The 14,788-nt window shown below is 40.1% G+C and overlaps 1 protein-coding gene across 5 annotated transcripts in view; it reads left to right on the forward strand.

The window, feature by feature from the left end:
* The first annotated feature begins 959 nt into the window (after positions 1–959).
* Positions 960–14,788, forward strand: part of LOC119774231 (alpha-1,6-mannosylglycoprotein 6-beta-N-acetylglucosaminyltransferase B-like) — a 226,576-nt gene continuing 212,747 nt past the window's right edge. For 4 of the 5 annotated variants that reach the window (XM_038271639.1, XM_038271640.1, XM_038271642.1 and 1 more), the window contains exon 1: positions 960–1,102. In XM_038271639.1, the coding sequence (XP_038127567.1) occupies positions 1,035–1,102 (68 nt within the window). In that variant the 5' untranslated portion in view covers positions 960–1,034. The remainder of the gene's footprint in view (positions 1,103–14,788) is intronic. The other variant, XM_038271644.1, reaches the window with a different exon arrangement.

A 14,788-nucleotide genomic window follows, 5' to 3' on the forward strand; every position in this document is an offset into this window, starting at 1 on the left:
TATGGACAGAGGAAACATGCAAGAGGAGGAGAGTTTAGTGTCGGAGGTCGTGGATGAGTCTCCTCCGTCATCCATTTTTTATTTAGAGGAGGAAAGCGGGGACGAAGATGTTGTGGAAGAGGACGCCAGGGCGGCAGAAGCTTGGTTTGGTGTAGAAGGCTTCCAGCCGTCCATGTTTGAGCCCTTGCCTCGCAATGCTGCCAGTTCTGTTAGCTCTACGCCTGCCGAAGACACAGACGTCCATCCCCGTGAACACTGGGACGCAACTCAATGGGAAAGGAAAGGATTCTGATTTCAACCGTTGCGTATTTTAGCTGCGACACATGAATCAAGATGCTACGACCGAAAACATCTGATTGACAGATGAGCGTTGATATATGATTGGCCGAATTTAGGTGTTCAGGCTGACGTAGAACTAACTGGCCTGTAGAAGATAACGGGAAAAAAAACAGATTTTATTTATTTATTTATTTTTAAAGAAATGTTCTAAATTTTGGGACAGCATCGTCTGTTAAAGAGTACATTTATATACACGTTTAAGCCAGAATGATTTGACATTTAAATATGACTTCGCTACGAATTTAATGTATGTTTTGTGGGTTTGAAGAAAAATCATTGAGACTTTTACTTTGAAAGTATGAACCGGATATAGCAGGCCTTACCTGCGCTAATTGACATAAATGAAGCGCAGAGCGGTCAGAGTCGCTCCGGCTCTCCTCTGAACTTCATCCCTCCGCGGAGCTGCTGCTTCTCTACAGAAATAACAAAAACCATTATTATTCATTAAACCGCGTTTATTTATTGTTTTTATTTTTACGGACAAAACGTCATTTTCATCAAAGGCTCCGCGATCAGCCTCTGATTAGCGCAGCAATCCCGCAGAAACAAACAGTTTCCATTGAGTTTCTGAATGAAAGTCGGGCTGATTTTCCACGGAAGGAGCGGAGCATCGTGATCGTGGGATCCGGAGCGGCGGAGCGCAGCGGGGCTGAGCTGCTCCAGGTCGGCAGGTTAGCAGCCATGTCAGCGGAGGAATGACTGGAGGCTGCAGAGACGGAGGAAGGATGATCCGGAGATGTTTACTAACGTTCAAACCGTTCAGGTAAGGAAATAAAAACACCGAAACTAAAGGTTTTCATTTTAATAGGCAGGAAATGATCAATGATTGAAATAATTAACTCGTTTAGCCTTCAATTAATAATTAGCTGGAATATAGTGACGGTAAAACACCTTTAGCTGACAGAGAGACACACTTAGAGCAGCAATTATATCAAGATTTAAAAAATAATAATGTTGATTAAAAAAAAAAAATTCTTCTGTCAATCTGCTCCATCCAGAACTCCTCAAGTGGAAAAGTTTTACTTTCATGTGGTTTAACTGAAAAATAATCAGCAGATTAATCAATTATTGAAATGATCGTCAACTAATTCAATTCTATTCAGTTTATTTCTATAGCTCCAATTCACATCATGTCATCTCAGGTCACTTTCCAGTTCACCAGATCATCCAGTCAGATTGATTCAAAGTTTTCTATCTAAGGAAAACCAGCTGATTGCATCGACTCATTGACTCTTCAGCAATCCCTCACACTAAGCATGCTTGTAGCGACAGTGGAGAGGAAAAACTCCCTTTGAACAGGAAGAAACCTCCAGCAGAACCAGGCTCAGTGTGAGCTGGAGTATAGAGACTGTAAAATGTGCCTTTAGCTGACAGAGCGACCCATTTGGAGCAGGAATTATAGCTTGATTGTAAAAAAATAAAATAAAATGTGTTAACATTTTGGGTTAAATATAAAAAAAAATCTGCTCTATCCAGAGCTACTCAAGTGGAAAAGTTTTAGTTTTCCTTTGAGGCTTGTTCTGTAAACAAGGATGTGATCTGACTCAGTTTCTGACGGGACGGACGGCTCTCTCCAGTTAACGGCGCGGCTGTATTTTAAGAGGAAAACAGAGAGTGGAGGGAGCTGTTCACGGATGATAACCCTACGATTTATACTCTACTGGTCCTCGAACCGTTCTCCATTTAGCTACGTCGTTTCTTTTATAAAACACACTCCTCATCCACAATCCTAAAGTCATGGGGGAATGAAGTGGAGCGTTTTTCAAACCATCAGCACCTGAGAGTAAACATGGCTCCCCCCTCCGTATCCCAGGTCCCCCATTGGACGGAGCAATCTGTGAAAAAGCAGAATGCAGTTAAAGAGGTTTGGTGATTTGAATGTCTACCAACAGATATAAGTATCCAAATTATAACTTTATAGCTGTTGAATAGGCTACTGATTACACATTGTTGATAGGATTATATTGTATTTATTTATTTTTGTCTTATTCAAGGTAATGTAGTGAAAAAAAATGCACTTGTGAAGGGCTCACTACTAGAGCTCACTCTTTTGGAGTTGGTTGACAGTTGCCTTTTGTATCTATGCTAGGGTTGTCAAAAGTATCGATACTCAAAAAAGTATCGATACTGAAAAGTTGTATCCTAATACAATACTCATTTTCAAAAGTATCGATAGCCAAGGAAGGAACACTTAATTTTAATTTAGTAAGTTTTTTATCAAGCTTGCTTAATATTCTGCACAGCATACAACCTCAAAATATTCTTTATTGTATTTATTTATCTATTTATTGTATTTTGTTTATTAATGAAAAAATTTCTGTTGAATTTTGGAGTCTTTGTTTTTATCCTTGTGGTATCAAAAATGACGTAGAGTATCGAATATTTTACTTAGTATCGGTATTAAGTTGAAAAGTTTAGTATCTTGGAAACCCTAATCTATGCTTCTTTTTTCTACGTCTGCTTCTGTCTCCTTGAACCCCAGTCGGCCTCAGCAGATGGCCGCTCACACTGAGCCTGGTTCTGCTGGAGGTTTCTTCCTGTTCAAAGGGAGTTTTTCCTCTCCACTGTCGCTACAAGCATGCTTAGTGTGAGGGATTGCTGAAGAGTCAATGAGTCGATGCAATCAGCTGGTTTTCCTTAGATAGAAAACTTTGAATCAATCTGACTGGATGATCTGGTGAACTGGAGAGTGACCTGAGATAATAATAAATAATATTAATTCATTTAATTTATACTGCACTTTTCACCAAAAAGGCCTCAAAGTGCTACAAAAAAAAGCATTTAAAAAAGAAATGCATAGAAATATAAAAAAAAAAATAATCAATAATAATAAAAGCTGTTTTAAAAGAGAAAAAAGAAACATCTAAGGGGGACCAAAAGTTTTGCTAAAAAGAAATGTTTTAAGGCCTTTTTTAAAACAGATGACATGATGTGAATTGGAGCTATAGAAATAAACTGAATAGAATTGAAACTGAAATCGTTTTCAAAGTGCAGATTATCGTACTAAAAGCTGCCGATAATCCAGCTGTTGCATGAGCAGTTTTCTGGGCATTTAGGACAATTAAGGCTCCAGAGTATCTTCATGGAAAAAAAAAAGTGCAATTAAAACCTTCAACAGCCCCCCCCCCCCCCCCCCCCCCATGCTGGGATTAAACACTTTTAACCTAGAGGCAAAATCTGATAGTTGTTGGTGTGCAGAGAAGCCGGATAACTGATCTGTCTCTGATCCAATTATTGGGAGCGGAGCATTTACTTAAAGCCTGTTAATTAAAGTCTCGTCAGGCAGGATCGGGGGCCTAATCCTTTTATATCACCTATCTAAGGCCACTTCACAAAACCGGCTAAATGATATTAGCAGGAAACGATTGCCCTCAGACACCATCACCCCGGCTGCTGCACAGCCACATTAGCTGCAGCCTTTGTCCCTGCTCTAAACACGCTCATCCACGCTGGAACCCAATCATCATTCAATTGCTGAACATTTAAGATAATGCAAAGAAAGGAAATAATACTTGGCTGCAAAATGGAGCCTTTGAATGGTGTCCTCTGTGCAACCTTTCTTATCTTTTCAAACCTCTGCCTGCAAAACCGAGTTTTTCTTTTTGGTGATATAACATTTCACAAAGGATGATTATAAAAAGGGAAATAATAGATCTGCTGAAGTGAAGGAAACAGATGCTGGAGGTGAGGTCGCTTCCACACGCAGCAGATGGCTGCACAGAGAAAGAGAGCGTAATCCATGCAGGTCTAAGTATCTTTGGATCATATTGATGTCAAATAATCCCTGGATCATAACCACCATGTCCGATTGGATCGGCCGCAGTTACAATCACCAAACTCTTATGTTCTCTGACAACGATGAAGCTATTTTAAAACATCCTGCATGTCTGGAAGCAGATGTTATTGTATTCTTGTTTCCTAGGAGAGACGGAGAAATAAATGAGAGAGCTCAGGAGCGATTAGATTCTTTACGACGTTGGTGTAAGCACTTTCCTTTTGCCTGTAAATGAAGAAAGAAATATTACAACCAGTAGTACTGATTGAAATGCAGGTACTGGATGTGGAGTCTGCTACAAAATGTAATGTCCATTATTACCTAAAGGGGAGGGGCCTAACAACCGGTCTGAAATCCAGATTTATACCAAAATATCTGCTTATATCCCAACAGGAGCAGACCATGAAATATTAATGACTCGCTGCAAGACCAAGACCCTTTATCATGAAACAGTGTTGATGTTTCTGCAGCGGATAAAAAAAAAATAGGATAGACACATTTTTATGAATAAAAACATCCAAACTGTGCTGCGTATGGAGTGAATTTTCTGCCAAAATGTAGCAAACATATAAAGCGTGTCAAATAAAACTTGTTTTTCAAACTGTCCTTAAATGTTGCACACACAAAATATGTTTTACAAGCTGGACTCTAACGTTGCACTCAAAATAGAATTTAATAAATTGTCTCTGCTCGCATACAAAACAGCCTCTCCTCGCGTACGAGATAGTTCTCCGCACTCCAAGGCAAGTTTCTGCGGAAGTCACATGATAAACGAAGAATTGTAATTTTGGCTAAGTGGCAGTAGGAGGCGCTATCCAATCAGAACAACTGAAACGTGCCGGTGTCGTGTCAAGGTAGCAACATGCTTTTTTGTTTGCAACGTTTTGGTAGAACATTCACTCCATAGCTGCGTATTTGTATTTGCTGCTTTTTGGATCAAACTTTCACTGAACTGTTTGTGGGGAGGAGCGTTACTGCAGGCCATTCATCTCTGCTGCAGCCAGACTCTGCAATGCAACACTACAACGGCAATAACTTGTGCATAATACAAGTTGCAAAATAATGTTCAATTACTATTGATACCCTGTGCAATAACCTGTTTCTCTATATCTGATAATGATCTGAAAAAAAGTTGTCATATATCAACGCACTGTATATGCTGTATTTATTCAATTCAATTCCTGAATTGAATCGACTCATTGACTCTTCAGCAATCCCTCAAACTAAGCATGCTTGTAGCGACAGTGGAGAGGAAAAACTCCCTTTGAACAGGAAGAAACCTCCAGCAGAACCAGGCTCAGTGTGAGCGGCCATCTGCTGAGGCCGACTGGGGTTCAAGGAGACAGAAGCAGACATAGAAAAAGAAGCATAGATACAAAAGGCAACTGTCAACCAGCTCCACAGGCGGCCCCGTCCAGGAAACACACAGCCAGGCAGACGAGCTCCGAGCCAGCTCCCATGTCAGAGGATGAAGAGAGCACATCCAGTTAGTCACAGTCAGAGAAACAGGACTACACTGGAAAACAGGCCAAGCTCCAACAGCATTAGGAGAACATTACTTCTCCTAATTTAGAAAATCAAGATGAAATAAAACCTCATGTGAGAAGTTTGGGTGGAATTTTACCCAAATGCTAAATAAGTCTGTTGGAGGTTTCTTCCTGTTCAAAGGGAGTTTTTCCTCTCCACTGTCGCTACAAGCATGCTTAGTGTGAGGGATTGCTGAAGAGTCAATGAGTCGATGCAATCAGCTGGTTTTCCTTAGATAGAAAACTTTGAATCAAACTGACTGGATGATCTGGTCAGAGGTGGAAAAAGTACTAAAATATCATACTCAAGTAAAAGTACGGATACTTGGATGAAATATTACTCAAGTACAAGTAAAATTACCCATCAGAAAAATTACTCAAGTAAAAGTAATAAGTAGCTAATTTAAAATGTATTTTAAGTAAAAGTTACTCAGTTACATAAAAAAAAAAACTGTTGAACGGGGCAGGGGATCTCTCCCATGTAGTGAAAACAGGATAAAGAGTCATAAATCAAAAACTATTTAGTTCTTAATTAAAGAAAAATCTATACAAATGTATACACATGTAATGACAAGATAACACATGTCACACAGGACATTTAAGACCCTTATAAATGTATAATGTGCCATTTTAGTGCAGAACATCCCATATAATGTTTTCAATGTTTCCACATCAATTGAAAGTGGAATTGCCATGAATTGTTCATTCTGAGCGCCATCCTTCTTTTAACACAAACAGTTATAATGCAAATCAAGGCTAAATCACGTGTTTTGACTCCATAAATAACCAAAATAGAACTAAAATCTCAGTTTCAGGGACTTTTCAGAAAAATAAAAGCAAAATAGTGCAACACTCCGATGGCAGGCTGGGCGTTTAAAGGAATAGTACACCCAAAACATGATTAGCCTTCATTTTCTACTCACCCCCATGCTGAACAACACTCTGGAGTACTTTTTTGATATCTCAAATGCATCTGGAGATCTGGGAGGCTTCTTGCTGTCTGCTGACATTCAAATAATGGAGGTCTATGGCGCCCGAGGCAGAAAGGTCCATAAAAGTCCACAAAAACTTGTCAATATTCCTCCATACTGCTCGTCCAATGTATTCCAAGTGTCCTGAGTGGGTAGCGTCCAGAATTTACTCGAAACTAAGTCATTTAGAATGTTTTTAGAGCATAAACAGTAGTGTATAGGATTTCCTAAAAGCGCGTTCACGAGTCTACGGAAACCGCGGCAGACCAAACCAGATGAAAGTGCGCATTCAGCGTCTGCTCTGCCGATAATGCAAGCGTAGAAGAAGAAATGTGCTGTTTACCTGTGCAAAGAAAGAAACAACGAAAGAAAAATGTCTGAGGACTTCAGTGTTGAGGAAGAGCATGAATTCTTTGCCGAGCTGAATGCGCACTTTCATCTGGTTTGGTCTGCCGCGGTTTCCGTAGACTCGTGAACACGCTTTCAGGAAATCCTATAAACTACTGTTTATGCTCTAAAAACATTCTAAATGACTTCGTTTCGAGTAAATTCTGGACGCTACCCACTCAGGACACTTGGAATACATTGGACGAGCAGTATGGAGGAATATTGACACGTTTTTTGTGGACTTTTATGGACCTTTCTGCCTCGGGCGCCATAGACCTACATTATTTGAATGTCAGCAGACAGCAAGAAGCCTCCCAGATCTCCAGATGCATTTGAGATATCAAAAAAGTACTCCAGAGTGTTGTTCAGCATGGGGGGGAGTAGAAAATGAAGGCTAAGCATGTTTTGGGTGTACTATTCCTTTAATATCTAATGATAAAACACGTCAAAAAAACGTCCACTGAGTTTTCACATAGATCTGTTTGTCGGTATTGAAAAAAAAACTCTGAAAACAATTGGTTTTACCTAGCTTGAGTTGCTACGGCCAGCAGCTAACACAGCATGGCATCTACAGTGCTACATGCTAGGGGCATTATCATGAGCCGCCATCATGTTCATACACCCAGAGTGTAGCGCTGTAGCTGCTAGGCTGTGTTAGCTGCTGGCCGTAGCAACTCAAGCTACGTAAAACCGGTTCTTTTCGGGGGAGGGGGGTCTCCTGATCCACCTCCATCTCGTTCCAAATCTCCTACAGAAAGACTCGGCACCTGGTAGCCTAGATCTACATGCTGATCACATCACTCACTGTAGTGCTTCCGGGCCGATTTTATGTCTTCCTTTCAGTTTTCCAAAGTTTCTATTTTACTCAGTAACGGATGGGATTTGTAATGTAACGAAATACAATACTTCATTCAAAACGTAATCAAGTAAAATTTAAATTACCGATTTTAAAAACTACTTGAAAAATACAAAATACACAAAAAACCTACTCAATCCAGTAACTTGAGTAAATGTATTTCGTTACTTTCCACCTCTGATTCTGGTGAACTGGAAAGTGACCTGAGATGACCTGATGTGAATTGGAGCTATAGAAATAAACTGAATAGAATGGAATTAATGCTTCAGCAGCGTTTGTTTATTCTCCGTTAAATCAACAAAGAATTCAGAACATAACAGAAACACAATGTGCGTTTGAAATGATTCATTAGAAGAAATGATTTTCATGAAAATATGCGGTTTTCTCTCCCTAACTTGACATGTTTTTCTCTTTGAACCTGAAGTTCCGTCATAATTAGACTCTATTTGGAAAAACAACATTTCAAGTTATCTGCAATAAATGAAACACAAACAAAATGATTAAAAACACAAAGCAGTTGTTACATCTGGGAGTTTTAATTAGAGCTTTTCCACTGAAGTGTTCTGCCTTTGCTTATCATCCATGGCTGATTTAGAGTGTAGTTATGTTAGGGTTAAATAATAATAATCACCTAATTGTTCTAGAAATCACTAAAACAAACGGAGAGTTACTTTTCTGCAGGAGAGGAGAGAAGACACAGAAAGAGGATTTTCTCTCCCTGAATGTCTGTGGTCGACTCTGCCGGGACATTTCTGCCCCCTGCCTTTATTATCAGACTCCAAAGCAGTAACAGGAGGGGTCGAAGTTTTCACATGATAAAGGACGACCGTTTTATTGTGGGTGATGGTCATCACCTGCAACAGCATGAGGACGGGACCTTCAAAAAAACATTTCCTCTCCACGTTTAAAATTAAAACAACAGAACATTAGCAGCTACTAGCAGGTCAAATGACTGTAAGCTAATACAAATAAAATGTACATTTTTCTAACAGGTTATGTTTGCAGCTTTGCCCCTTCGTTAGAGGACGTAGCAACACCTCCACCTTTGTTTTGTGATCACTGCTAAAAGGAAAATGAGATGATTTAATGTTGTGTAGGCCAGTCTGCCCACAGCAGCACTTTTCTAAAATCATAGCTCTAAAAATGTTTAATATCCTTAAAAGTTACCGTGCTAAAAATGAACAGGAGGGCCATAAATGACCTGAATATATTCAGTCTTTTAGCAACAACCTGGAGCAGAAAGAAACCTCCACAAAAAGTCTTTGAGGCAAATAACTTACACCTTAATCCAGGAAATATTAAATTATGTGTACCAAAAAGTTAAAGTTGCAGGGAAATCATATTTAAATGTCAAATCATTCTGGCTTAAACATGTATATAAATGTTCTCTTTATCAGAAGATATTGTTCAAAAATTTACAAAGTTCTGTTTTTTTCCGTTATCTTCTGCAGGCCAGTTAGTTCTACGTCAGCCTGAACACCTAAATTCAGCCAATCATATATCAGCGGTCATCTGTCAATCTAATGTTTTCGGTCATAGCATCTTGATTCATATGTCGCAGCTAATATACGCAACGGTTGAAACCAGAATCCTTTCCTTTCCCATTGAGTTGCGTCCCAGTGTTCACGGGGATGGACGTCTGTGTCTTCGGCAGGCGTAGAGCTAACAGAACTGGCAGCGTTGCGAGGCAAGGGCTCAAACATGTACGGCTGGAAGCCTTCTACACCAAACCAAGCTTCTGCCGCCCTGGCGTCCTCTTCCACAACATCTTCGTCCCCGCTTTCCTCCTCTAAATAAAAAATGGATGACGGAGGAGACTCATCCACGACCTCGGACACTAAACTCTCCTCCTCTTGCATGTTTCCACTGTCCATAGCGTTGCTTGACAGCGTCGTTTCTAAGTCACCAATTTAGTGCTACTTGGTCCCAATGGAATTTCCCATTGGGAACCTGCTAGCGCTAAGTTGCTAACTGATTAGCAAGATGCTTTAAAACAAACCCGCCACAACCAAACTTGCTTGTGAACCTTCCGCCACAACAATCCCGCCCCCTTGATAATCGACCAATCACATTCACTTTATTCACTCCTGTAAAGTCGGGCACCACTCGGGAGAATTCGGAACTTTAAAGTTAAAAAACAATTCACTGGACTTTGTTTCCAAGTTTAAAGATGTTTCGCTTCCCATCTGGAAGCTTTTTCAATTCAAAATGTCTGGATTAGCGTTGAGTTCAAGTTTTGTAGAGTAACCCAACAAAAGCCTTTTAATGGCTTAGAAAACATGCAAGCTCCACCCCTTAATAATGGGGGTCATTGAGGTCGTTATTGGCCTGCAACACCCGATACTGGCCTACTCCTCTGAAAAGGCAGTCGTTAAGGGTCATTGTTGGCCTGGCTGACCTGGGAGATAATGTTTCCCCCTGCATAGCGATGGGGGCTGCAATGAAAGCAGGAAGGAATCAACTCTATTGCTGCATTGTAGGTTTTAGGTTAAGCTTCTTTCTTGGCTTCCTTCATGCCCCTCTCAAACCACATGTCTTCTTTGTCCAAAATGTGAACATTCTGGTCCTCCAAAGAATGTCTTTGAATAAAAATGAATTATTTATAATCATCAGAAAGAGACACCAGCTGGTAAATTTCTGCCCCTTTTTGATATCTAACATTTTAACTCAGCTGAGTTTTCTCTTGTAGGTGAGGGGGGCTGAATGCTGATGCAGCACTGGAAAAAATCCAAACCTAGATGAGTAATTTGTTCTTAAAATAAGTGCATTTGTTCTTGAATTGAGAAGGTAAAAGAGACATTTTGCCAATGGAACAAGACAATTTACATTTTAAATAAGAAAATGCAAATGCATTGTCTTATTTCAAGTGCATTTTCTCTAAATATCTTATTTTAAGAGTAAAAATACTCTTTCCATTGGCAAATCATCTCTTTTACCTACTCAAAAAAAGGGTAAATACACTTTATTTGAGAAATTTTTACTTATTTCTAGATCGTTTTTCCAGTGAGGTCATTTTTCTGATTTCTATTTTGTAGGAAATCACTGAAAAATGTGCAGCATTTTTCTTCCACTTTACAGCTAAACAGCCGAGCACACTTTGTTCAAGTGCTCCCTGTTGCTGGGTCAAGCAGTGGTGCAGCGGGTCTTATAAAGGCAGGATGTGACTTTAGTCATGGAGGCCGACGGGAATTCTGTCCACCGGAAGAAAATCCCAGGCAGCGTTTGCTTCCTGGTTCCCTGGAGAGTCTAAATGCAATAAGATGCTGAACACAGAAACATAAGTAGGGCAGGATTTCAAAGACCTTTCAGCTCTTAGGATTTACTGAAGGTTTGATCCTCGGAATCAAGTTTTTCATCCTTTCTGTAAGAGAATTATAAATATCAGATCTTCGCTACGCAGCCTTTACTGCATATGTGTGTTTAGAGTATTAATGTGTGAATCCAGGTGGAACGAACATGAGAACATACTGTTTTGTTTTTTTTAAGACCTAAAGGACTTTGGCTGGGAGAACAATCTTTCTTTCACTCCTGCTTATTTTCATCTGGATCAGATTAAAAATACAATTCAGATGTAATTATAAACAGCCTATATAACCTTATTACATCTTTTTGAAATAAAATATATAGCTGGTTGGTTTGATAAACTACATTACATCCCATAAAAAAATATTAAACTGAGTGAAAAACTGCAAAATATTTAAATATTTTTAAATTTTAAACGTAAAAAATATAGAAATACCCACAAAGGTGTGTTTTCTTTAAACTCAACCTGTGGAAGTTTTTTTTTTGTATGTTTTGTTTTATGTTAAATCAGGTTTTTTATTGAGATCCAACGTCTCATTTTTAAAAGAATCAGTTTTATAAAACAACAATCAAACAAATCAATCAATTTCTTTATTGTCGACTACAGTTGTGTATGTTACTAATACGTCCGGGGGGGGATTTACCATTAGGCAATACTAGGCAGGTGCCTAGGGCCCCAAGTTCCTGGGGGCCCCAAAAACTCTGTTTCCATGTATGGTTAATACAACTATTCCTTACTTCTGCACATTAATTCTGTTTTTGATAAAAATCCTTTTGGCTAAAATGCCATCAGAACGCTGATAATATTAAGTGTGTCTCAGCCCCCCCCTTCAGTGTCCACCATATTGGATCAGTCCATTTGCTGCACATGTTCAGAAAGGTCCAAACAGACAGCAGCAAACCATTTGAAAACAAACCATGCAAAGAGCAGTGTTGCCAACTTAGCGCTTTAGTCGCTATATTTAGCCACTTTTCAGACCCCTCTAGCACTTTGATTTCTAAAAAGCTCCTAGCGCCAAATCTAGAGACTTTTTTCTGCTACTGGAGACTTTGGAGACAACATCTAAAAGCAGCGAACTCTGCTCTCCAGAGCGAGTAGATTGGTAACCCCGCCTCCTGCTATCCTCTATCTTGTCTGCTGTCATGATTCATGCAGCTATTATTTCATCCAAATGAAAAATGGAGAACAGATAAGCAGATCATGGCTTGTCTACAGTGAAAAGAAGGACTGGGTTATTTACTTTGGCCTTTTTGGAAACACAGGAAGGAGCAATCAGCTAAGTGAGCTTAGTGCTTGGAAAAAATCTTTCATTCCTTTAGAGACAGCATGAAAAGTCAGCTGAGTACAAAACATAGAGAGGAAAACAAGAAGAAAAGGGACAAGAAGAGAGGGACACAACCTAGAACAGAGAATGGATGTCTATTCTATTAACATTTCTCTATCTGGAGAATGGGGCTGTTCTGTGTCTTCTCCATTTAGAGGGGCCCCTGCCTGTCTTTGCCTAGGGCCCCACATTTCCTAAATCCGCCCCTGAATACGTTACAAGCACAGTTGCTCTACAAGTAATAGAAACGTTCAACAAGATTTAAATTAAACATGAACATGAAAGATTTCAATTCTATAAACTTTCCTAGAGCGTCAATCGAACCGTTTTCTCTGAGCAAAGTAAGAAAAATGCCTTTTTTCTGCATTCTAATTGTGCTAATGGGGCAATAAAGGAGCTGAAGTCATGGGAGCCAAGTTTGCGGCCGGACTGTCATGTAGGAGGATTAATGAGGTTTAGCTTTATGGATGAAAATGTCTGAATGCAGAAGCCTATAAAGTACAGCGATGAGTGAGAGATTTATTACGTGTTATAAATGGCCGTGATCCATAATAGATCAGATCCAACACATGCAGGAAGGCAGCAGGTGCTTTATAATAAACACAGTAATCTCACACAGGCCAGAATAATATTAAGACAAAATGCTTAACTGAAAATAAACCTTTTACTAAAGAAGAAAATAATTTTATCTTCTTTATAAAATGCCTAGTTTGCAACTCTACTGATGTTTCACTGTCTAGTAGGGGAGGGGCGGCCTAGTGGGCATAGAGATTGGAATCCTGAGGTTCTGAGTTCCAGCCCCACTCCCATAGACTGCAACTCTGGGTCCCTGAGCAAGACCTATGGGGCCAAAATTGTTCCTTTATTATTTACAAATGTGTGTGGAGAGTTGTATATCTGTATCTCGATGTGTGCGTGTGCAGGGGGATTTGAAAATGAAACTGTAAATGTGTGAGGAGATTGGTGTGTCTGTACAACAATCTGCAAATGTGCAAAACTACTTGTGTGTGTGTGTAATCTGGTTTGCAAATGTGTAAAAAATCCACAAATCTGTATTCAGATCTACAAATATGTAGTAAGATTTGCAAATGTTTAGAACAATCTGTAAGCACACAGAGACACTGTGTCCGAAGTATTTTCGCTTCAACACCCAGAAATGCAGCCAATCAGCCTCAGGACCGCACCCCTCCTGGAGCCAATTGACTTGCATGGTCTCCTTCTTCAAGTGTCGTTCCTGACATCCCTCCTGCTCACCAGCCGTCACTCTACTCACCTCCACCCCTCCTCCTACCCAAGAAGTGCATGGCGGGATGGGCGCCGTCCCGTTCATCCTGGGCTTATTCCACCATCACTGTCTGGACACCGGTGGAGGATTTATCCTTTGTCCCCTAAATCCATCGACCTATTCTTCCATCAGCTCTGAACACAGAGTTTTCATCCCATATCTGAGTGACTTATATAAATCATTAATGTCAATAAACTATTCTAATTACAAAAAAAAAAAAAAAAAAACCCAGAAATACAGACACATCATTGGTTACAAGTCCAGCGGTTTCTCACTTGGCTCTCTTTACACTCGTGATGTTTGCTACACTTCTGCCGTGTGAGATGCACAAATTACAGGATTTGTATCTGTAATATCTGGATTTGCTGCCCTGGGTGCAGACTCGCAGGCTCGCAGGCTGCAACAGTTCCGGTGGCTCGATGTGGCTCATCAAATATTTTTCTTGCCGTTTTTCGGCAAATGCCTTATTTATAGTACTTCTAACTAGATTGTGTTTTTTTTTCTTAATATTGTGATGTTATTGCTTAATAAACTGCATTAAAACCTTTATAATGCCCGGCAGCGGGCACCATCAGCCACTCCGGGGGCAGCATCTGCCGGCAGCGGGCACCACCCCTCTGTTTTTCCCCCTGCACACGCCCCATAAAGACCCTTAACCCCACTCTGATCTGCACAATGGCAGCCCATATAAAATAAATGTAGAGAGGGAAATTTGTTGCTTTGTACTTGTGATAATATAATGACTATAAAGTTTAATTCTATTCTTGTGTAGTTGTAATGTAAGGCTGTTTCCTAATCTGTGTACTTGTGCACTCTCGTGAAACGTCATCAGCACTAGCACTGTTCCAATTCACAAGAGGAGCAGACCGAGAACGGACAAAGTCCCCGGATCTTGTTCTGGCCCCTCCCTCTTTACCCAGCATGCATCAGAGCAGACTTGTCCGTTCTCCAGACTGACAGCTGTCCCAGCATGCACTGCAGCAGCAGCTTCCAGGTTAAAAGTTCCATTTTCTGTTGCTGT

This window comes from Cyprinodon tularosa, unplaced genomic scaffold, assembly GCF_016077235.1.
Source record: "Cyprinodon tularosa strain WSP-4 unplaced genomic scaffold, ASM1607723v1 ctg801, whole genome shotgun sequence".
Lineage (NCBI taxonomy): Eukaryota > Metazoa > Chordata > Actinopteri > Cyprinodontiformes > Cyprinodontidae > Cyprinodon > Cyprinodon tularosa.